Source organism: Brassica rapa, chromosome A06 (genome assembly GCF_000309985.2).
Source record: "Brassica rapa cultivar Chiifu-401-42 chromosome A06, CAAS_Brap_v3.01, whole genome shotgun sequence".
Lineage (NCBI taxonomy): Eukaryota > Viridiplantae > Streptophyta > Magnoliopsida > Brassicales > Brassicaceae > Brassica > Brassica rapa.
Window position 1 is genome coordinate 7,755,694 of NC_024800.2, and position 23,387 is coordinate 7,779,080.

The 23,387-nt window shown below is 36.1% G+C and overlaps 3 protein-coding genes and 1 non-coding gene across 17 annotated transcripts; 2 read left to right on the forward strand and 2 right to left on the reverse strand.

Moving 5' to 3' along the window:
* Positions 1 to 288: 288 nt before the first annotated feature.
* LOC103872694 (protein NRT1/ PTR FAMILY 2.9) lies at positions 289 to 4,319 on the forward strand. 2 transcript variants are annotated; one of them, XM_009151125.3, is made up of 4 exons: positions 289 to 1,059; positions 1,322 to 1,539; positions 1,634 to 2,181; positions 2,254 to 4,319. In XM_009151125.3, exons 1-4 carry the CDS (start codon positions 963 to 965, stop codon positions 3,131 to 3,133), a joined length of 1,743 nt encoding a protein of 580 aa, XP_009149373.1. In that variant the 5' UTR covers positions 289 to 962; the 3' UTR covers positions 3,134 to 4,319. The 2 variants fall into 2 exon arrangements, with proteins under 2 accessions (XP_009149373.1, XP_033128967.1); XM_033273076.1 differs by having other exon boundaries at positions 289 to 1,539.
* A 3,590-nt stretch (positions 4,320 to 7,909) lies between these two features.
* Positions 7,910 to 10,375, reverse strand: LOC103872695 (calcium-dependent protein kinase 10). The gene is made up of 7 exons (XM_033274191.1): positions 9,570 to 10,375; positions 9,350 to 9,493; positions 9,124 to 9,276; positions 8,924 to 9,039; positions 8,681 to 8,848; positions 8,362 to 8,592; positions 7,910 to 8,265 (listed from the first exon to the last, which is right to left on the reverse strand). Exons 1-7 carry the CDS (start codon positions 10,216 to 10,218, stop codon positions 8,092 to 8,094), a joined length of 1,635 nt encoding a protein of 544 aa, XP_033130082.1. The 5' UTR covers positions 10,219 to 10,375; the 3' UTR covers positions 7,910 to 8,091.
* A 2,448-nt stretch (positions 10,376 to 12,823) lies between these two features.
* LOC103872697 (pentatricopeptide repeat-containing protein At1g18900) lies at positions 12,824 to 16,239 on the forward strand. Its single transcript, XM_009151128.3, has 2 exons — positions 12,824 to 13,214; positions 13,562 to 16,239. The coding sequence occupies exon 2, from the start codon at positions 13,566 to 13,568 to the stop codon at positions 16,074 to 16,076; it is 2,511 nt and encodes an 836-aa protein (XP_009149376.1). The 5' UTR covers positions 12,824 to 13,214; positions 13,562 to 13,565; the 3' UTR covers positions 16,077 to 16,239.
* Positions 16,223 to 19,639, reverse strand: LOC103872696. Of its 13 annotated transcripts, XR_004448853.1 has the most exons (13): positions 19,296 to 19,593; positions 19,057 to 19,123; positions 18,915 to 18,969; positions 18,761 to 18,858; positions 18,500 to 18,674; positions 18,369 to 18,428; positions 18,161 to 18,282; positions 17,546 to 17,637; positions 17,308 to 17,444; positions 16,973 to 17,179; positions 16,821 to 16,887; positions 16,552 to 16,623; positions 16,223 to 16,464 (listed from the first exon to the last, which is right to left on the reverse strand). It is a non-coding gene; the product is annotated as an uncharacterized LOC103872696 (transcript). The 13 variants fall into 13 exon arrangements; XR_004448852.1 differs by having other exon boundaries at positions 18,500 to 18,670; positions 18,761 to 18,969; positions 19,296 to 19,639; XR_004448859.1 differs by having other exon boundaries at positions 18,530 to 18,674; positions 18,761 to 18,969; positions 19,296 to 19,639.
* Positions 19,640 to 23,387: the final 3,748 nt, after the last annotated feature.

Genomic DNA, 23,387 nt, shown 5'->3' on the forward strand with positions numbered 1-23,387 from the left:
TACCACACAAATATACAACTTACCTTTCCTGACTGTTGAGTGTTGACGCTCATATTTGACAGAGGAAACAAACATTTCAGTGTGAAAGTGAGAAGTAAAGAGACGATCATTGCGATAAAAAATGTTTTTCCTTCAAAATGCTTGATTAAAGTTTGAGAAACGTCAACGAGGAGATTCCTAATGGGATTATGGAAATAATGAGATAATGTTAATGTTCCTATACGTAAGGGATTTAGGCAAATCTGTATATTCCTTTTCCTAGCTAACATATGAGATACACTTTGTATAAATACCGATGTCGGGTTGATGAATAAGATAACACATTACATTGTATTTTATAGTATCAGAGCCAGAAAAAATAATAATAAGATAACACATTACATTGTATTTTAATTCCCTTTTATAGTATTTGAAAATTAAAAGTATAAACTTTGTATATGTTTTATTGCATTCAAAACCATTTGACAATAAAAAGTAATATATTGTCAATGTAAGTTAACAACTTTTTCCTTTTCGCATCTTCATGTTATCTAATAATACCTACTTAGATGAAAAGTAAAGGATAAATTATTTGTCCATGTTATACAAGATGAATTCTTGTGATTGCAACTTAATATTTATACAAAGGAGAATATTACATTAAGTCATTCATTAGCCATGACAGCCAAAAAAAAAAACGAACCGTGAGCGTTCCTCTTACAACAAACAAACAGAAAAATGGAATATGCGTTTGTTGATATATAATTATGAATGCCAACTCCTGTCCTCTCCTTTTGATAAAGTGGAGTCTTTATTAAGTCAAACTAATATCTACTCAAAACAATTTTGTTGGGACCGTTTGGTGTAATGTCCAATTAACTTTGGTTCTTTTAGTGAAGTCCTTCACCCTTCCCACTTCTATATATACCTGCATATACATACATACACGTTACACACATTTACTGAGAGCAGAACAGAGAGCAATGGAGGCTGAAAAGACAGAGAAGAAGATTACAGGGGAAGATGATGATGAGTCTAAGATCATCTACAGAGGGTGGAAAGTCATGCCCTTCATTATTGGTACTAACTGATCCATATCTCTTAAACTGTTTTTAACTTATATTATTAATATTGAAACAAAACAAGATTATAAAGTATACTGCAACCTTACAAACTAATATCGTTGAGAATATGATATCTTATTATTTACATAAATATCAATTAATTGATGATAACCAATTTTTTTCTGCTTTTCTTTGTCTACCACGTTTCACTTCTTTTCTTTGCTTTAAAAATATTTTATATAACATTTTGATTAGTGTGTTTTGTCTTAATGTGTTAGGAAATGAGACATTTGAGAAGCTTGGAATAGTTGGGAGCTCATCAAATCTAGTTATATACTTAACCACGGTTTTCAACATGAAAAGCATCACGGCAGCGACAGTAGTCAACATCTACTCTGGTACAAGCAACTTTGGCACCATCGTCGCCGCTTTCCTCTGCGACTCTTACTTCGGCCGCTACAAAACCCTATCTGTCGCCATGATCGCTTGCTTCCTCGTAAAACCAAAACCTAACAACCCATGTTACAAAAATCAATGATCCTGCTGTTTATGTCTGAACGTATGTATCTTTTGTTTTGTCTGATTCAAAGGGTTCGGTGGCAATGGACCTAACGGCAGTGATCAATCAGCTGCATCCAGCTAAATGCGCTAAAGAGATAGGTAGCGTGTGCAAGGGGCCATCCATCGTACAGATAATGTTTCTTGCCGGAGCAATGGTTTTGCTGGTGATCGGAGCCGGTGGCATCAGGCCATGCAATCTCCCGTTTGGTGCTGACCAGTTTGATCCTAAGACTAAAGAAGGGAAACGAGGGATTGAGAGTTTCTTTAATTGGTATTTCTTCACCTTCACGTTTGCTCAAATGGTGTCGTTAACGGTCATCGTCTACGTGCAGTCGAACGTGAGCTGGAGCATCGGTTTAGCCATCCCAGCTATCTTAATGTTTCTTGGTTGCATCATCTTCTTCTCTGGTTCTAAGCTTTATGTCAAGGTTAAACCTAGTGGCAGTCCTATTCACAGCATAACACGCGTCATCGTAGTCGCAATCAAGAAAAGGAAGTTGAATCTCGTTGGTTCGATGTACAACCACACTGCAAAGGACTTCAGGAACTCGAAACTGAGCCATACAGAGCAGTTTAGGTTATAAGAACTTTCCCTTTTCCTATTAGTTTCTTGCGAAACAAGTCACAAACTTTTAGGTTTTTTTTGCAGGTTCCTTGACAAAGCGGCAATCCAAACGCCAGACGATAAGCTGAACATAGACGGCTCTCCGGCGGATCCATGGAAGCTCTGCAGTATGCAGCAAGTGGAGGAAGTGAAATGCGTGATTCGGGTGCTTCCAGTTTGGCTCTCAGCAGCCTTGTTCTATGTAGCTTATATACAACAAACAACCTACACAATCTTCCAGTCTCTTCAATCCGATAGACACCTCGGTTCAAAGAGTTTCCAGATCCCTCCCGCCACTTATACAGTCTTCTTGATGCTTGGAATGACGATATTCATACCTATCTATGACCGCGTCCTTGTACCTTTCCTTAGAAAGTATACAGGTAGAGACAGCGGTATCACTCAACTGCAAAGAGTTGGAGCAGGAATGTTTCTATGCATCACAAGTATGATGGTGTCAGCAACTGTAGAGCAACACAGAAGAACTGTAGCTCTCACAAGACCGCCACTAGGCTTTGCACTAAGGAAAGGCGCAATCTCTTCGATGTCCGGTATGTGGCTGATTCCTCAGCTAGTGCTAATGGGTGTTGGGGACGCTCTAGCTGGAGTTGGTCAGATGGAGTTTTACTATAAACAGTTTCCAGAGAACATGAGAAGTTTCGCTGGTTCTTTGTATTATTGTGGGATTGGATTGGCGAGTTACCTCAGCAGCTTTCTGCTATCAGCTGTGCATAATATCACAGAGGGATCTTTGGGTGGGAATTGGCTTCCTGAAGATCTAAACAAGGGAAGACTGGAGTATTTTTACTACTTTGTTGCTGGTATGATGACTATAAACTTTGCTTATTTCTTATTAGTCTCACATTGGTACCGTTACAAAGATGTTGTGGCCAAGGACAATGACATAGATAAGGTTTCAGTGTAATAACTATTCCCTCTTTGGGTTTAGGATTTTGAGTTGGGTTTGAGATGAATAAAGATACACAACCTTTGAACAAAACATTACATATAAATACAACCCAAAATGTTTGTATTGAAAGAATTTTATGTTTACCACTTTCATGGTACTACTTTTCATCTTTACCATCACTAAAGAGATATTTTCAAAAAATACATTCTTCATTAAATGGTAAAAGATTCTTATACCCTTGTTATCTATATATAATAAATTATTATTTAAATAAATAAATAAAATAAAACAGAAAATAAATATTGTTTTATGTTTTCGAATTATACTTTTTCAAATTCAAACTTTTTTATAATTTTTTTTTTCAAATTGTTTTTTATTTTTTTCAAAATTTCTTTTTGAAAATCGATAATTATGTTTGAAACTATTTTTTAATTTTTTTTTTAATTTTTTAAGTATTTATTTATATATTTATTAGAATCCTAAATTTCACATTTCAAAAACTCTTCTCTACCTCTCAAATCTAAATCCTAAGTATCTAGATTAGTTAACCCGAGGAGTAAAAGTGTCTTTTATCCTTCATTAAAGGTGAGGGTAAAAGTGATTAGTGTAAACATGAAAAATAGTACTATGAATATTGTATTTGTGGCAGTTTCTCGTATTAGAGTTGATTTTATTATTGAAACTAAATTACATAAAACTCTTACAATTCATAATAACTTCACGGAATCTATTTACCATGGGCTGAGACTGAACCAAGAAGGAAACCGGTTATGAACCTTCAAGAAAACGAAACCAAATTCTTTCGGATGAATTCAAGTGATTGTATAATAATAACTTAGTATTATACTAACCTTTAGCTTTCTTCAACATCTTCATGTCCAGCTCCTTCACCACAGTACTCCAAAGCTTCAAGAGGCCACAAGCCAATCTTACACGACTACCAACACCCATTTTGTGATTTTTATTTTTGTTTTGCTTTCTTTTTTTGATAGTATGTTGTATAGCTATATATAAGAGGAGACAAGAGTAGGCTTCAGCTTGATGAGTAAGTAATATTAACTTTTGGTTTTTGTCCTTACGCTCTGAAGGGCCTCCATTGAGAATTTGAGAGCATTGTTTCGCTTGACCATTTTTCTCTTAGGGCATTTAACCTTGATTTGTACTTGTTAAACTTTTCATTCATACTTTTGTTTGTTTTATTCATGTATCTTGACTCTATTCGCAGCAGGCTAAAACGATTTATAAAGATTCGTTTTCGTGGTTTTTGCGAACTGGAGATCTTATGTAAGAGACTGCATAACTAATGATATCTCTTATTAAGAGTTCCACATCGTTCAATAACATGATCTTTGGATAATATATAAGTATATGGGCAATCCTCCACTCATGAGCTATCTTTTGGGTGTGAGTTAGATTCATCACTAATATGACATCAGAGCCTATTGTTTGGCCTAACATATGATTTACCACATAAACAGTTTTTTACCTACGTAGCCTGTACCAAAAACTAGTTCATGAGTGAAACGTAGCCTGTACCAAAAACTAGTTCATGAGTGAAAGATTTACCCATAAACAGAGCCGGTCCTAGGAATATTTGGGCTACAAGCCTAAATTTTTTTTGGCCTGTTAAATATTAAAAATAAACAAATCCCTTATATATTAATTGAGGAACATTTGAAAAGATGTAACCTCAATTTTGTATTAATTAAAAGAGGCCCCAATGCATAGGTGACACTCAATTAGGTAGTCAATTACATTCAATTGAAAAATAAGTAGGTCCACATTCGATTTTTATATGTTCTTAGATACATAAATTGGTCAAACTATATGATATAATGATATGATATGATATTTTCTTTCTTTAAATAAAACCTACGGAATTACCATAAATGACTAATATATATATGACAATTAATGAGTTTAATAATAAAGATTTGATAACAATGTATATCTCCTCCATCATTTTTTGTTTAATTTTATATTATTAAAATAAATTAAACAATCAAATTAGCTATAAAAATAAAATTTAGATTTTTTTCGTATATGTTATTTTGAATTTTTAAAAACGACAATAAATGACTAAAACTATTAAAATTATTATGTTAAAAATTAATGATCAATGGTTTAACATTTTTATTATAAGAAGATACACATGATTTTAAAACCATATGAGTAAAAAGTATTATTTAATAATAAAATATATATATATATATATATTAAACACTATATACCATAAGATTACATAAATATTTTAATATTAAAACTTTCAATGAATTTTCAAGAACATTTATAAATTATAAACTTATTAAAGATTTCAGATTGAAAATTTTGTTATCGATGATTTAAATATTTTGTTATAAAACGATATGAACGATCATAGAACCGTATGATTATAAATTATTATTTAATAAATAACTATACAAAATATACTATTCCTAGAAAAATAGGTTGGTCCATCTTAACTTATATTACACTTTTTATTAAACTAACTATCGAATTGATAAATAACGTACCAAAAAATGTTTTGCACTTTCCTTAAATAAAAGCTACGAAATTACCTAATATGATTAACGTATATGTGAAAATTAATTATAATGAATAATAAATATTTGATAACAATTTTTGTATCTTAGTTCTTTTTTTAAATTTATATTATTAAAATATAATTAAAAATCACATTAAATATATAATAAAAACATTTAAAATTTTTCTTATATGTTATATTTTGAATTTTTCAAAACGTCTATAAATTATTAGAAATTTGAAGATCCTCACTCTGAAAATTTTGTGATCAATAGATTATTTTTTTGTCATAATAAGTTACAAATGATCATAAAATTGTATTAATATGAACTTTTATTTAATATTATAAGAAGATACACATTATTTTAAAACCATATGAGTAAAAAATATCATTTAATAATAAAACATATATATTTATATATATATATATAGATTATACTATATACCATAAGATTACATAAATATTTTAATATTAAAACTTTCAATGAATTTTCAAAAATATTTATAAATTATAAACTTATTAAAGATTTCACATTGAAAATTTTGTTATCGATGATTTAAATATTCAGTTATAAAATGATATGAATGATCATAGAGCTGTATGATTATAAATTCTCATTTAATAAATGACTATATAAAATATACTATTCTTAGAAAAATAGGTTTGTCCATTTTAACTTACATTATATTTTTTATTAAACTAACTATCGAATTGATAAATAATCTACCAAAATGTTTTTTGCACTTTCCTTAATTAGAAGCTACGAAATTACCTAATATGATTAACGTATATATGAAAATTAATTATTATGAATAATATATATTTGATAACAATTTTGGTATCTTAGTTCTTTTTTTTAATTTTATATTATTGAAAGATATTAAAAAATCACATTAAATATATAATAAAAACATTTATATTTTTTCTTATATGTTATATTTGAATTTTTCAAAACGTCTATATATTATTTAGAAATTTGAATATTTCCACTCTGAAAATTTTGTGATCAATAGATTATTTTTTTGTTATAATAAGTTACAAATGATCATAAAATATAACGCATATGAATTTTTATTTAATAAATATTCAAACTAAATAATATATATATATATAAACACTAATGATTTAAAGCAACAAGATTGGCTGATCAATTTAGTCGTCCAGTTGAAATCTTTCAAAAGTATGTGAAAGACTAAAGTCAAAGTAAATATGGATTTAGAATAGTAGTTATATTTTACTAACCAAATACCGAAAAAAACCGAACCGAACCAAAACCAACCCGATATCCGGATTGAACACCCGTAATCTAAATGAAGCCAAACTATTGTTTCATTCTCCAAAATATAATAAAAATAATAACTTAATCCCGCGCAAGGCGCGGGTCTTATCCTAGTTGTAAAAAACAAGACAAGATTTCGAACCCATGACCTTGTCAAACGAACTATAGCACCATCACCAAGTTGGCTGAAGAAACTTTGGTCAAAAATGCGACCGATTTTTTACTTAATATCTCATGGCCGGAAACATGTGTTTTATCCGCTTCTGTTAAGGGTCAGCTCTGCCCATAAACTTATATATTGCCCAAGGACCACAATCAGCATCGATGTGGGATGTTTAATATCTCTTGCATTTTCTATGATTCGAAACTTTATACTTTCTGGAATCATTACATAAAGAAACATTAATCAAATTACTGGATTAGTGGGTGTCGTAAAAAAATGAAAGGACCACTCTATTATCTCGGTTGACTAATATGCAAGAAAGCAAAGACTAATTCAGATTGCTCTCTTGTAATACTAATATTTTGTTTCATTGACTTGGATTTTGTGTGGTTTTATATTTAATTGTGAATTTTTTTTTTCCAAGATTTCAGACAAAAGTATAAAAATGAAAAGACCACTCTATTGACTAATATGAAAGAAATCAAAGGACTAATTCAGATTGCTCTCTTATAGTACGAATATTTTGCTAGTGGGCTCCATCCATAGTGCTAGCAACAGCTACTCGAAGCAGTAGAGTGAGCCGTTATTGAGGAAACAGTCCAAACAAGAAAGGACCACTCCGCTGTTTGGTTGTCTGAAACCACAATCTGGAAACGTTGGGCAGATATCTCCAGAGGAATAAGAAGCTGATGTGAACGACTCCATGGGAGAAGAAGACGATGATGAATTCAGGTTGTGCTCAGGTCTGAAACGAACAACCTTGGATCCACCGACAAAGATTCCGTTACAAAGATGTTGTGGCCAAGGACAATGACATGGAGAAGGTTTCAGTGTAATAAAAGATCTGTACTATTACCTCTTTGTGTTTAGGATTTTGAGTTGGCTTTTGAAATAATAAAGATACAACCTTTGAACAAAACATTACATATAAATACAACCCAAAATGTTCATATAAGGACCGTGGCTTCTGTAACCTCCCCATCCCTCAAAAGGACAAACCGGAAAAATCAAACAGGAACAGATTGTCCAGTGAGAGCGTCATGGAGATGCAATGACCCATCTTTCATCAAGTTAAGGCTTAAGCTTTTGAACCTCTCTCTTGAGTATTGCCTTGACGCCTTTCTCCAATCTGTTCCTGCTTTCATCATCGTCACAAACTCATCATAGTTTATACGCCCATCCTGCCAAAACACAAGCAACCCCAACAGTCAACTCAGAAATTGTTATATGTAACTCATCATAGTTAAGGAAGATTGTTTTAGAGATTTTGAAATAACCTTGTCAGCATCAACTTCACGCATGATGTCGTTTAAAACACTGACATCTGGTTCACCTAACTCGTCAGTTAAAGCTTCCCGTAGCTCATCAAGCTCGATGTATGTACTTCCATCTTTGTCAAAGAACATAAAAGCTAGCTTGAAAAGCTCGTCGTTCTCTATCTTCTGCAAGTGTATGATCACAGCTACAAACTCTCCATAATCCAAAACCCCATTCCCATCAACATCCGCCTGCGTCACAGCCAAGCCGATTTGAGCAATGTTTTTTTATCAGAGAAGAAAGCTGTTCATGAGAGAAAGGGGTGAGGCGGAAAAGTACCACTTCCATCAACATTTTGATCTCTGGCTCACCAAGTTGTGAGCCAACCTTCTGAAGTCCAGCTTTGAGTTCCGGGTAAGTTATTCTACCATCGTTGTCCTCATCCATCAGTGAGAACATGTCCTTGATCACTTCAACCTCTTGAACAGACAAGTGCTCCGCAATCACCTGGAGGCATCAAAAGGATGATCATGATCAAAACCAAACAAAGAGACTAACCAATATTATAGTCAAAACACTTACACGAAGAACCTTCTTTTTGAATCTATTCATCATAGAGAACTGCTTCAATCTCGATCTGACTATATCCCCTAAAGGAACATTCGGAGCTTTCTTCGCATGCTGTATCCAAGGATGAGCTGAGAGGTCAAACCCAACAAAAAAAAAACGTTAAAGTGATGGTGTTTAGAATCAGTTCGACAATACACAAGAACTTCATTCACCCAACACTTGCTGAGCAGTCAAACGCTTAGCCGGATCAGGATCCAACATCTGCCTCACAAGACTCTTAGCACTCTCCGAAACCTGAGGCCAAGGGTCTCTCTTAAAATCAATAACTCCCCGCAAAATCGCAAGAGCCACTCCTTGTTCCGTCTCTGTCAACAAACTTAACAATCAAACAGCTTTACATAAGCAGCAGATTGATTATCCCAAAGATTGAATCTTTACCAGCCCAAAAGGGAGGAACACCACAGAGCAAGATATAGATGATAACACCAGCACTCCACACATCAACTTCAGGTCCATAATCTCTCTTCAACACCTCAGGAGCCATGTAATAAGGACTCCCTACAATCTCCGTAAACTTATCTCCTACAATAAAAAAAAAAGTAACAAACTTTAACATAAGATTCCCCCCTCCCCCAAACAAAGATTCAATCTTTATTACCAGGTTTGAAGAACACAGACAACCCAAAATCAATAGCCTTCAAAGCAGAGTTCTCCTTCTTATTCGCAAACAAGAAATTCTCAGGCTTCAAATCTCTATGCACAACACCATTCGAATGACACATCATCACCACCTCAGCGATCGTCCTCGCAACTCCCGCCGCCGCGCGCTCCGTGTAATGCCCTCTGGCGACAATCCGATCGAAAAGCTCTCCTCCTTCGCAGAGCTCCATCACCAGATGCACGTTCTCGCCGTCCTCGTAAGTCGCCCTGAGCTTCACCACGTTCGGGTGGTCCGGGAGAGTGGACATGATCGCGACCTCGCGGCGGACGTCCTCGACGTCGACGGCCGTTCGGAGCTTGCGCTTGGAGATCGATTTGCAGGCGAGGGCTTCGCGAGTCTCGCGATCGGTGCAGAGGTGAGTGATCCCGAACTCGCCGCGGCCGAGCTCGCGGCCTAGGATGTACTTGTCGGAGATCTTCGTGCGGTGGCTCGTGGGGATCACGGCGTCCTTGAGAGTAGTCCCGGGGGATCTGACGATGGCGCCGGCGGCGTAGGGGTTTGGTTTCAGGTTTTGGTTGGGCCTTTTGGGCTTCTGAGTCGACTCTTCCGAGTTGGGAGGCTTCACACAGACGTTACAGTTACCCATGGCTGAGTTAATGATGACTCAGCAAGTAATTAAGGAATCAGTTTATCACTTAGCTCATATCGGACGATGGAGGAGGTGATAGATAGTGATCGAGTTTTGTGTTGTTGGGAGAGAAAACGCGGGTTTCGTTGAAGAAAAGTCAGCCTTTTTGAAATTTTTCTGTTTTGAGGAATGGGGAAGGATAATAAAATAAGGGAAGTTGATTTTTTCTTTATAAATTATTTTATAATGCATTTAATATCTAGCGTGTACCTCTTGAGTTTTGACATATGTTTTTTTTTTAATTCTAACCATTGCACCACCTTCTTTAAAAAGTAAAAAGTATTTTTTTATATTTCTTCTAGATGTGATTTTGGTCCAAGTTTGTGACTCTTAGAATGAAGAAACTGTTTTTTTTTAAAGAAACTTATTATATTACCAGGTTTTTCAATGGTAAAAGAAACACGCAAAACATCATGAAGGTATTTTCACTTGAGTATAAAGTGTATAATCAATTGAATGGTTATAAGTTTGTGATCGTCATGTTTCTAGTTCTAAAGATAACCTGTGAATGTGATTGCAAAACCTATCAATTTGCAAATGGTAACCGACAACTAAAGTGTTTTTGAACCTTCCTAGAGTCTAGATAGGAAGAAATTGCCGACAGAAAAAAATAAAACAAATTAAAGTGTAAAGACCGTCAATTTATAAAATTATGAGCAATATTGACTGCGTTTTACAAAATTAAGAAAATCCTATAACCCAAACAAAAAATTGACCGAATATTTCAATAACGGAAGTCAACATAAGTGACAATTGAAAATCAATGAAAACGTTGTTTATGTATGGCTCAGAACCCACAAGTCTTCCTATCCTGACTTCTCTACAAGTTCAGTTTCATACTCGTTCTCGTTCTTGTTGGAATTATATTACGGCGTCTACTAGAACTCAAGTGCTTTTGTTTTAAGGGACATGTGATGTGGGTGGTGGATTAAGTAGTAGACGTTGAAATGTTTTTGTATCAAGCTGTATGGTTTCATAAGAAGTATTTTATACGTTTAGTTTTGTCAATGATTCGGTTATTTTAATATGTGGTGGATCAGAAGAAGCGGCTTCAATTTATTGCCCAGCAAGACCTTTCACACTCTTATTTATGAACCTACTAAAAACACATACACTGAAACTATTATTCATGCATCTCTTACAACTTTATCGTCGGCAACATAATTTAAAGCTTGCAGAAAGTGAAAATACATCAACGAAAAAGTGACAAATATTTAGTAAAGAATATGATGGCCATGAATTATCATGGGAACTCTTTTTTTTTCTTTTAATAAATAAATATATATATATATATATATATTAATTGTCATCCCAAAAGGGTACAGGAGATTACATTTCCGGCAACTCAGAGAAACATCCGGCTAGGTTATCGTGGGGAACTTTAAAACTAGCATAGAGTGAAACTATAATCAAAGAGAAAAGATGTGACAAATATTTGGAAATGTTGATAACTATTTGTTGAAGAGATGATTATGTTTGGAAAAAATTAAGATGATGGGTTCAGCTCAAAATGCCGTGGGCCTCGTGGCTGCATGTGTGTGCATGTTGTTACGCCAACTATTTGCATACAACTTATTGTCAGCCCCCAAAAGAATGTTTCTATAGGACGTATGTCACGTATCTAGTTGTTGTACTACACACTATATTAGGGCCTACACTATATGAACAATTTTATTATACTGTACTTTGAAAGATACAATCTTTATACTATTGTCAGAAGCCATTAGCCTTTGCATCAGTAGGTTTTCTTTATTACTGTTACGACTTATAACGGGCTAAATGGCATAAGATTTAAGAGTCCACCTTTTGTTTTTAAATTAATCATAGTATGAATGGAGAAATGCCTCGCAGATGTAAGCATACTACAATATATACAATCATTCTTGATCGCTTATTATAGAGTTACAGACAACTGTTCATAAGATCCTTGCAAGTTTTGTTAGAAAATATATTTACAAGTTGTATATTAATATCTATCAAAACGTAAGAAGTTTTTCACATTGAAGTTTTTTTTGGTTCTCTTATTTGTATCCGTTAAAAGTTCCCATTTCACAACCTCCACCCAAATATATCTCTCAAATCTCAGTAGTCAAATACCAGGGCATCTTTATTGGTGGAATGAAGAGAGAGAGAGAGAGAGTTCTTTGTTTTGCTTTTTTTTTTTTTTTTTTTTTTGGTCATTAAAGAGTAAGGGACAGCCCTTAATTAAGGGCTTTTCCCTTTTCTTTCTTTCTCGGTTCCCACCCCCTTCCCCTAAGGGATGCCTTAAGGGACCCCTAATACAGATGCCCCCAGAAGAAAGAAAAATCTCTTTGAATATTAAAGTAACAGGACAGTCACGAGCAAACGACATTAAAGCAACACCACGTGTACAACGAAGAGTAACGAAACTTGAGGAAGGCAAAGCTTCTACGTTGCAAATAAGAAATGGCCAAAGGTGGAAAAGGTAAAAGAAGAAATTACAAAAAGCAGCTCAACTTGTGCTGGGTCTCTCATTTTTAAGCCAAAGCCATAGATTCTTTCAATAATAACACAAAACAAACTTAATTTTTAAAATAGGCACTAGAAAATACTACTTTCAACAGTGTAATAAATCAAAGAGGGATAACAAAAATAACAATTTCAGCACGGTACTTGTTAACTATGAGAAAGCCAATATCTGAAAGTGAAGGTAAAAGACAAATCCTATTTAAGAATTGAGCAAAAACTGAAAGGAATAAGACTATTGTGCATTATTTAGAAACAAATAAAAGATTAGGGGTGTCTATGAAAACTATAAAAAGAGAGATCAAAAGAAGAAAAGTTGTGACCTCGAATTCTCGCAGCCTCCTTCTCCGTATGAGCCAATATGCTTGGAGGAGGGTAGAAGATTGACGGGCTTTTCGCCTCCGTTGAAGAGTCTCACAAGGAAACCAAAGACCATAACGTAGCTACTGAGCTCCACCGTCTATCAGGTGACTAGTGATCTCTTACCTTAATCACTGGACGCTGTTCTCTGGCTTTCCTGTTTAATCTTCAATCACACGGTGTGTTATCGTGTTTTTTATCTTTGTCGTCTCTCCTGGGTTTTAAAGCGTTTTCTCGAGATTTCAGCTCAAACATTTGGGTCATGTTGAAAAAGTATTAGACTTTTGACTTATTTCGAAGTGTGCTTATGGTTCACTTGTGAGTATATACAATAAAGTTCAAGACTTTAACTTGTTGGCAGGGACGAATCTCTGATTGTCATTAAAGTTACATGCTTGATGATCATTCTCCTGTGAGTACTATATGTGAATCTCTGATTGTCATTTTACCGCAGAGAAATGATGCGTCCACAGCAAATCAGCAAACTCTCAAGTTCAGCAAGATCCTTTTTCCTTAGTGGATCTAGATCAAGTGCAGCTGATGGGAGTCCTTCTGCATTCAACGATGACGAGCCTTGTGTCTCCAGACGCCAGCAACTTAGGCACGAAGCTGCACTAGCTGAAAAACTACCATCCAGTATTATTATCCGTAAGCCTCTTGTAGCGGGAAGCATATTACCAGGAGAGGCAGAGACTAAACCGGCTGTTCTAAAGAAGGTTGATGGTTCTGGTCGGCCATCTCTATTGCCACAGCATGTTTGCTCTTCTTCTTCTCCTGCTCTGCCTAGTAAACCACATTCGGTTACTTATGCATCAATTAGAGAGGAGGAGGAGGAAGCTTCTTCTTCAGCACCTATTGGGGATCAGATTTTCAGAGCCGGTTATGCAGCGGTTAGTATTTTGTCTGATTTAGCTAACTTTAAGCTTCCTTCATCTGATGGAGGGAGTAGTGAAGTGTTTGGATTAGGGAAGAGCTGTATGGTGGATCCAGCTCGGCCTATCACAAGTGTCAAGTCAGTTATAAGAAGAGAGGACTTGGCCAAAGCTTACCCTAGATCATCAGCTGCAAAAGAGTCTTCAGCTAGTAAAATTAGAAATTCTAGTAGCAACTTCCGAGGGACTAAGGAAGGATTCAAACAAGTCTCGGCACAGAAAAGGTATCATCATCACACATCTGGCAAGAGGACGACAAGCATGTTGCAGAGACACAATAATATTGATTCAAACAGGTTTGTGCCAAACGAAATGATGAAAGCGCCTTCTTCAAGGCAGTATTGTAACGTCAAAGAGGTGGAAAACGTTTCCAGCATTTTGAAAACATTCAGGTGGGGTCCTGCTGCTGAGATGGCTCTTGAGAATCTCCGCTTAACGATGGGTCCGTACCAGGCGAACCAAGTTCTCAAGAAGATGAACGACTACGGAAACGCTCTTGGTTTCTTCTACTGGCTCAAAAGGCAGCCTAAGTTTAAGCACGACGAGCACACTTACACCACCATGGTTGGTAACCTCGGCCGTGCTAAACAGTTTCGGGCCATAAACAAGCTTCTCGATGAGATGGTTAGAGACGGTTGTAGGCCAAACACAGTTACTTACAACCGTCTTATCCACAGCTACGGCCGTGCTAATTACCTCAACGAAGCGATGAATGTGTTTAATCAGATGCAAGAAGCTGGATGCGAACCAGACCGTGTAACTTACTGTACACTCATAGACATTCACGCCAAGGCTGGGTTTCTCGACGTTGCGATGGATATGCACCAGAGGATGGAAGCGGCTGGTATCTCAACCGACACTTTCACTTACAGTGTCATTATCAACTGTCTTGGGAAAGCTGGGCATTTACCAGCTGCACACAAGCTCTTCTGCGAGATGGTTGATCAGGGCTGTACACCTAACTTGGTCACGTACAATATCATGATGGACTTGCACGCCAAGGCGAGGAACTACCAGAGCGCGTTGAAGCTTTACCGCGACATGCAGAACGCTGGGTTTAGGCCTGATAAAGTGACGTATAGTATTGTGATGGAGGTGCTTGGGCACTGTGGGTATCTAGAGGAAGCTGAGGGTGTCTTCACCGAGATGCGGGATAACAATTGGGTTCCTGATGAGCCTGTTTATGGGCTTTTGGTGGATCTGTGGGGGAAAGCTGGTAATGTTGAGAAGGCTTGGTATTGGTATCAAGCAATGCTTCATGCTGGTTTGTTACCGAATGTTCCTACGTGTAATTCTCTTCTTAGTACCTTCCTTAGGGTTGACAAGATAGGGGAAGCGTATGAGTTGTTGCAGAACATGCTGGCTCTTGGTCTACGCCCCTCTTTGCAGACGTACACGTTGCTCTTGAGTTGTTGCACGGATGGTCGGTCAAAGCTTGATATGGGTTACTATGGTCAGCTAATGGCGAGCACTGGTCATCCGGCGCATATGTTTCTTCTCAAGATGCCGTCTGCAGGCCCTGATGGGCAGAACGTGCGTAATCATGTGAACAGCTTCTTGGATCTGATGCACAGCGAGGACAGAGAGAGCAAGAGAGGGCTTGTGGACGCGGTGGTTGACTTTCTACACAAGTCAGGGCAAAAAGAAGAGGCTGGATCGGTTTGGGAAGTTGCAGCACAGAAGAATGTTTTTCCTGATGCGTTGAGGGAGAAAAGCAGCAGCTATTGGCTTATTAATCTCCATGTAATGTCGGAAGGAACTGCAGTGACCGCGTTGTCTAGGACGCTTGCTTGGTTCCGTAGGCAGATGCTAATCTCCGGATCTTGTCCTTCTCGGATTGATATAGTGACTGGTTGGGGAAGACGTAGTAGAGTGACTGGTACGTCGATGGTGAGACAAGCGGTTGAAGAGCTGCTCAACATGTTTGGTTCACCGTTTTTCACGGAGAGTGGAAACTCGGGTTGTTTCGTTGGGTGTGGTGAGTCTCTCAACAGGTGGTTGATGCAGTCTTATGTTGAAAGGATGCATTTGCTGTGAGTGTTTGTTTCTCTTTTAGGCTTTTATCTTTCTCTTTTGTCCGGTTGCATTTTATGAATTGTTTAGCTTGTAAGTCATAAGTTAAGGTTAGGGATAATACTTATATCTTTCCAGTCATTTGTATCTTCCGCTTGCAATAATATATCTGATATTAAGTGAGTTTCACATACTGTATCTCGAATATTATGATTTTTCATACAAAATCAAATGCTTTCAAAAAGGAAGAAACAAAAATTGTCTTAAGACTTGCTCATGTACAATGATACAAGGAGGGAAATTGGAAGCATTAGAGAAGTCTGGTGTTGTAGGAGGCACAAGAAGAGTACTTGTGATGGAGCCAATGGTAAGGGGTGTTTCCTTTTCTACGACAGTCATTACATAGTATTGCCTGCAACCAACCATCTTATGTTTAAGCTTAAACCTAGTCAACTAATGCATAATATATTCATAAGATTCAAAGAGAACAGAGAGAAACCTGTGTTTGGTTTAAGTATTCATCTGGCATCTTTTGTTCTGAGAGCAGTGCATCTAACATTCTAAAGTACACCTGTGTGAGACAAGAAGAACTAATATTAACACGATGGTGTCACTTTTCATGATGAATTGCTGGTAACCAAAATATTGTATGTTTTGATTTCTCTCTTTTTATTCTTAGTTGCATTTGATTGCCATTAGCTAATCTCTTCTGCGACTAATCTTTATGTATTTATTCAAGGATAAAACCAGACTTTTGGTCTAATTAACCTGCATATCCCCTAGTGTCTAGTGACTTGCTGCAAATAGGGCATGTGTAATGAAAACATGTGTACTCCTACAACCAGAAAAACAGAACACGCCCATAAGTAAAAGTTCTTAGCATAGGTTTGGTATCAAACATATTGAGATATTTTAAGTACCTGGAAGCATGTTGAATGCATCACATGACCACATGGAAGAGCCTTCACTGGAGAATTCGAGTTAAAAATGTACTCATGACAAATCGAGCAATTATCTTCTAAGCACTTTTCTATGCATACATGTTCTACCAAAGTCCTTGACATACAAGCATTGCATTTCATGCAATGGAAGTACTCAATCCCAATCTTTTCCCTACTCGGCATAGACTGCAATAGGAACAATGATATATTTTTCTCTAGACGTAGTCAAACCACACAACAAAAAAACAAGTTCACATGCAACATTTCATCAGAAAAATGCAAAGAATAGTTGCTGAAACAGAATAAATCTTTACCTTTCATCGTCAAATAGTTTTTGCATACTTTGCAGAAATATTTTCCCATTGATGAATTGCATGAAATATTTGAGCAGGTAGCACCTAATGGTTGGATTATCATGCATTTCATACACATCATCTTTGTAATCTGCTTCCTATATAAGCATTAAAAAAAATCAGTTATTAGATTCCAACAACAACAAAACTGAACATTCATTATTGAATGAGTCAGGCTGCAGGGTCACCGTTAACTGACCTCTCCGTTAGTTTTAATAAAAGAATCACTGTGAGAAGCCGCCGATTGCACGGAGGAGACACTTCTCTTCACAAAAGCAGTCATCGGAACGACTGAAAACGCGAGAGAAGAGGAGAAAGAAAGAAAGAAAAAAGAAAAAAAAATCCATAATTCACAAGTTTGCTGACAGTGACGTGTGTATTAAGAACTTCCTTTATGATCGGTTGCCAAAACCTCTATTAAGGATCGGTTATCTAATTTTCTTTTTGTTTTGATTTAATTAAATGCCTTATTAGGCTTAAAAACCCATTAAGAACTCAGCGATAAAGATGGTATAAGAGCATGATTATCCCTAGAAACCTTATGAGTTTATTAAGTACACCTTAATGATTATTTAACTAATAAATGTTAGCTAGGGACTTTAGTTAAGAATCATCTAATTTTTAACCTGCAATGGTAGTTTCTTAATTTGGATTTCTTAAAAAAAAATTAATTACATAACAATTTGCTACCTTATGTATAAGTTCAAACAACAAGTACAGTACACGAATGTTCTCATCACTAATATGTTTCACACCCAAACAGCAAGCAAAACAAAGAACTTGCAATAAAAGGAAATGGGATTGTGCTTTATACCTTCTTCCTGCACAAGTTGAAGAGAGGAGTAAGATACCTAGCACACTGCTTAAAAGTGGCTACAATCTTCTTTCTTTTTCTCCATCGATGGCTTCGCATGTAGCATAAACAATCAAATCTCCCTAGGAAAATGATCGTTTAGTCAATAGGACTAGACTGAACTTTGGATTATAAACTTGGTATCCCCAAGTAGAGAGCATTAACATACCAAATTTATCATAGCGTCAGGGTATTGCTCTAGAAGGCACTCCAATTGTTCAAAACAGAGCTGCAAAAAAACATCCGTAATAACTCAATTAAAGAACATCCAATGTAGAGGAATAGAAATATTTTTTATACCTTGCGGTGATGCAGTGCTAAAGACTGCACTTGAATACTCTGTGCTATTTCCTTTGCCACAGCTTCTGCATCAATAGCACTGCTATTATAGCAGTGACCACACCGGCTACTACGTTTTTCCTCTTAAGCAGAGCCTAGCAACCAGTAAGTGCACCCCGCACAGACTACACTCTGCCTGAAACAAGATCAAGATCACATTAAAAAAAAAAAACTGAATAAAATTACAAAAAACGATACAAGAAGAAGAAGCATCAAAATCACCAGCTTTGCGGTAAAGAAACCAATGAGACTATGGACAACTGCATTGTCCAAAGGCTTCAACTTTAGATGGTCCAGCATCACCGCAAGCAGGAGAATACCTACAAAAGACAAACCCTTACTCTTTCCGTTACATATTAAAAGAGAATAGAAATACCTCGTGTTCGGACAACATCATCAGTGGTCGTTAAGTACAAGTCCATCTCTACGACCTATATACATCACACAAAGATACAGAATTTTAACAACACAGAGAGGAGGAGATTACAGAAGATGATGATAGAAAGAGTGTGTTTTACCAATTGGTTGATTAATAGACACGACACCCTTCTCCAAGGAAGTAGCAATCGCTTTCAGACTCTCAGCCTTCCCAAAAAAAAAGGAAGAGTGTAAGTAAGTGCATGGTGAGTAGGAGAACGAGTGACGTCAACGAAAGTTTTGAGATGCTCAGTGAGATGAGTTGCTGCTGCCATCGGAACTAAGCTAAGTCACGGCGGCGATAAGAATCAAACTTTGCGGGGAAGAGAGAGAGAGAGACCGATTCCCAGGAAGTGCGGCGTTTGAGTCCTGTCTCCGCCGCTAACTGTCTGTAAGTCTTGCCGGAGGCTGACTTCACGGTGAGAAGCAGCCGATTGCACGGAGGAGACACTTCTCTTCACAAAAGCAGTCATCGGAACGACTGAGAAAGCGAGAGAAGAGAAGAAAGAAAGAAAGAAAAAAGAAAAAAAAAATCCATAATTCACAAGTTTGCTGACAGTGACACGTGTATTAAGAACTTCCTTTATGATTGGTTGCCAAAATCTCTATTAAGGATGGTTATCTAATTTTCTTTTTGTTTTGATTTAATTAAATGCCTTATTAGACTTAAAAATCCATTAAGAACTCAGCGATAAAGATGGTCTTACTGATTTGTGTATCATTCTTTAAATAGAACTTATCAATTTTCTTGACGTGTTGTAACAATTAACATTTGATCACAATGTTACACCAATATTTGAAAAGGCAAGCACAAGAGTTTAAAGGAAACATTCTGAGTATTTTGAATTATCATTTGTTTAGGGGTATGTATTTAGGCTGGTTCCCATGACGCCAGCTAACACATCATGTAGTTAAATCAAATCACTGAGATTACACTGTAGAATGTTCTTCTAGAAAAGTATATTAGCAATAAGCATTCAACTACCAATTAGTTCAAGGAACATTCTGAGTATTTTGAAGGGATTTTAGTAATTAGTCCCTTCAACTAAATATGAATCGTAAAATAAACTCTCAACTAAAAATCTTACGAAATAATCCGTCAACGTTAATTCCATTAACGTCTGTTACCCTCCGTCTAAAATACCGTGACGGAGGGGTGACATATGTTAACGGTTTTTAAGTTAAGGGTTTATAATGTTAAAAACTTTGTTGGAGTTTTTATCCAATTCAAAAATAGTTGAGGGGTTTTATCACTAAAAGTTATTAAATATTTTAAAACATTTATTATCATTTATGCGTTGTTTTAAATTGATTTATATGCTGTAAAAACTTATTTATAAATCTTTATACATTATTTTATCAATTTTATAACCGTTTTATAAAACTTCATAAATATTTTAATACTTTTACAAATGATTAAGAATGCTTCATAAAGCAAAAATAATAGATCAGTGGTATTTTTTATTAATCAATATGACAAAAGTACAACATATTGGTCCAAAATCAATAAGAAGAAGAATAATCTTGCATTATTTTTTGTGATAGGTGCAAAATATGATCCGAAAATCAGAAATAATGAAAATAAGAAAAGATCCTACTCTAAGTAGGAAGATTGACGCCATTAATTAACTATCATCCATATTACTTAAGAATTAATATAACATAATTTTTTTAATTATTTGATATTTGACAATGGCAATGTAAGACACAAATTTCGTATATCACTATTACAAAATATCAAATAATTTAATATTTTTAAGTCATATTAAGTTTTAAGTAGTGTTGAGAATTATTACGACAAGATTTACAAATTAGTTTAATAATAAAGTGATTTGTTTTATGAATCTTTTTTAATCATTTGTAAAAGTATTAAAATATTTATGAAGCTTTGTAAAATGGTTATAAATTCATAAAATAATGTATAAAGATTTATAAATAAGTTTTAATGGCATATAAATCAATTTAAGACAACACATAAATGATCATAAAGGTTTTAAAATATTTAATAACCTTTAGTGATAAAACCCCTCAACTATTTTTGAATTGGAAAAAAACCTTAAACAAATTTTTTAACATTATAAACCCTCAACTTAAAAACCGTTAACATATGTCACCCCTCCGTCACGGTATTTTAGACGGAGGGTAAAAGACGTTAACGGAATTAAAATTAAGGATTTATTTCGTAGGATTTTTAGTTGAGGGTTTTTTTTTTTTACAACAAAAGGCTAAGAAACTAGAAGGATCCCTGATCCGAGAGCCACCTCGGGGAAACGGAATCAACATAAACCATAGCAGATGGCGAAGTCCTAGCACCTCGTGCCAGCCTGTCCGCCAGTGTATTTTGCGCCCTTGGAATATGATGGATTGAAAAGTTGAGAAAGAATTCCTTACATCGCAGAAACTCCTCCATATGTGTAGTGAATGCTGGTCATTCTGTCGGTGTAGACACCATCTTCACCAATTGAGAGCAGTCAGTTGCAAACACCACATCTGATACCTGTAGAGTCTTCATGCACTCCATCGCCCATATCAAAGCTTCACATTCAGCATGTAAAGGTGATAAACTCCTGCGAATAGACATAGCACCCATCATAGTATCTGTGGATCCATTCTTCCTATAGACACATCCTTGTCCCGTATAAGGATCATCTTTCTTCCATGCTCCATCAATATAACACTTATCAGCGCCATGTGGAAGGGCTTCTTCTATAATATCTAGAGGTCCCCGAATTACAGATGCCTCCGTCTGTGCTTCAGCCCACAAGACACCTTCTATCTCCGCAGTCCGAAGAATGTCAAGAGGAGTTCTTGTCTGATTCTTAAAAACTTTAGCGTTCCGATTCTTCCAAATCTACCACAGTATCCATGGAAAATAACTCAAATCCAGTTCCTTTGGTAACCGCCAGAAAAGATAGTCCATATTTGTGAAAAGAGACGGGGTGGGGAAAATCCCCGGACATGAGGGAATATTGGATAAAGCCCAAGTTTGTATTGCCGACGGACATTCAAACAACACATGATTAATAGATTCTTCCTCAATACCACATACTTGACACAACGTATCACATTTTATCCCTCGGGAATAAAGATTTTTAGTTACTGGTAGACTACCCGATGTTATTTGCCAAACAAAATGTTTCAGCTTTGGGGAACATTGAAGCTTCCAAGAATGAGCCAAGAGTGGTTTAGTATTTGGTCCCAGAAAACTGTCCTGAACTCTACTATCCGGATATAGTTTTTTCGTTCGGTAACCCGATTTAACCGTATATCTTCCATGGTCCGTAAAATGCCAGCCATATGAGTTCGGTTTCGGATTACGACTAATAGCTAAACTCCGTATAATGTCCACATCATCCTGATGTATATAAGCTTTGAGCAGATCCAAATTCCAAGAAAGATTTTCTTGATTAATCAAATCTTCCACCTTAAGTAGTGGATTCAAATATTGATTCAGAATTTTTGTATTGCTGACATCGGGCGAGGAGCAGGGATCCAAGGATCATTCCAGACAAAAATGCTTGAACCAGTTCCCACTCTTTTGAATAGCCCTTTATTAACCAGAGATCTACCTGATGTAATACTTCTCCACCCATATGAGGGAGAATATGATCTGATTGGGTCCAAAGGATCAGATTTCCTATAGTATCTTCCTTTAAAAACCCTTGCGAAAAGAGAATCAGGTTTATCTATTAGCCTCCATAGCTGTTTCGCTAATAACGCCGTATTAAAATATTGAATATCTCTAAAACCAACACCACCATCCACTTTATCTTTGCACATCTTATCCCATGAAAACCAATGCATCCCTTTTTTTATTGCCACTGCCACTCCACCAAAAGTGGGAAACTGTACTGGTAAGTTTTTTCGTGACCATTTTTGGTAACCGGTAACATGACATAACATGAGTTGACATAGGTGATGCCACTGCTTTGATTAAAACTTCCTTACCTCCTTTCGTAATAAATCGTATTGTCCAATTATTAACTTTATTATTCACCCATTCATTAAGAAAACCAAAAACCTGTGTTTTTGACCCCCCAAGACTCTCGGGTATTCCCAAATATGTTCCCATACCACCAATTGTAGTGATACCTAGAACCTGTTGTACCTCTAGAAGAGTTGCGTCCGGAACCTTATGGCCAAATTGTAGAGAAGATTTCTGAAAATTAATTTGTTGCCCCGACGCTCTTTCATAGTCTTTCAAGATCTGTATAATAGTTTCACACTCCTGCCTATTGGCTTTGCAGAAAAAAAAACTATCATCTGCAAATAATAGATGTGAAATCGCCGGACAGCTCCGTGCAATTTTGAGCCCCGTAAGTAACTTTTCTTCTTCCTTCTTCCTTATATTCGCTATTAGTGCCTCTAACACAAAATAAACAAATAAGGTGATAACGGATCACCCTGACGAAGACCCCGGTTTGGTACAATA

Bases quoted from the DNA above. Each gene is read 5' to 3' on its own strand.
- LOC103872697 (XM_009151128.3), top strand. From the start codon at position 13,566: ATGATGCGTCCACAGCAAATCAGCAAACTCTCAAGTTCAGCAAGATCC.
- LOC103872694 (XM_033273076.1), top strand. From the start codon at position 1,171: ATGATATCTTATTATTTACATAAATATCAATTAATTGATGATAACCAA. The intron at 1,540-1,633 runs GTAAAACCAAAA...TCTGATTCAAAG, and splicing joins CCATGATCGCTTGCTTCCTC to GGTTCGGTGGCAATGGACCT. The intron at 2,182-2,253 runs GTTATAAGAACT...TTTTTTTTGCAG, and splicing joins AGCCATACAGAGCAGTTTAG to GTTCCTTGACAAAGCGGCAA.
- LOC103872695 (XM_033274191.1), bottom strand. From the start codon at position 10,218: ATGGGTAACTGTAACGTCTGTGTGAAGCCTCCCAACTCGGAAGAGTCG. The intron at 9,277-9,349 runs GTAAAGATTCAA...GTTTGTTGACAG, and splicing joins TGTTCCTCCCTTTTGGGCTG to AGACGGAACAAGGAGTGGCT. The intron at 8,849-8,923 runs GTAAGTGTTTTG...TGATGCCTCCAG, and splicing joins TCAAAAAGAAGGTTCTTCGT to GTGATTGCGGAGCACTTGTC.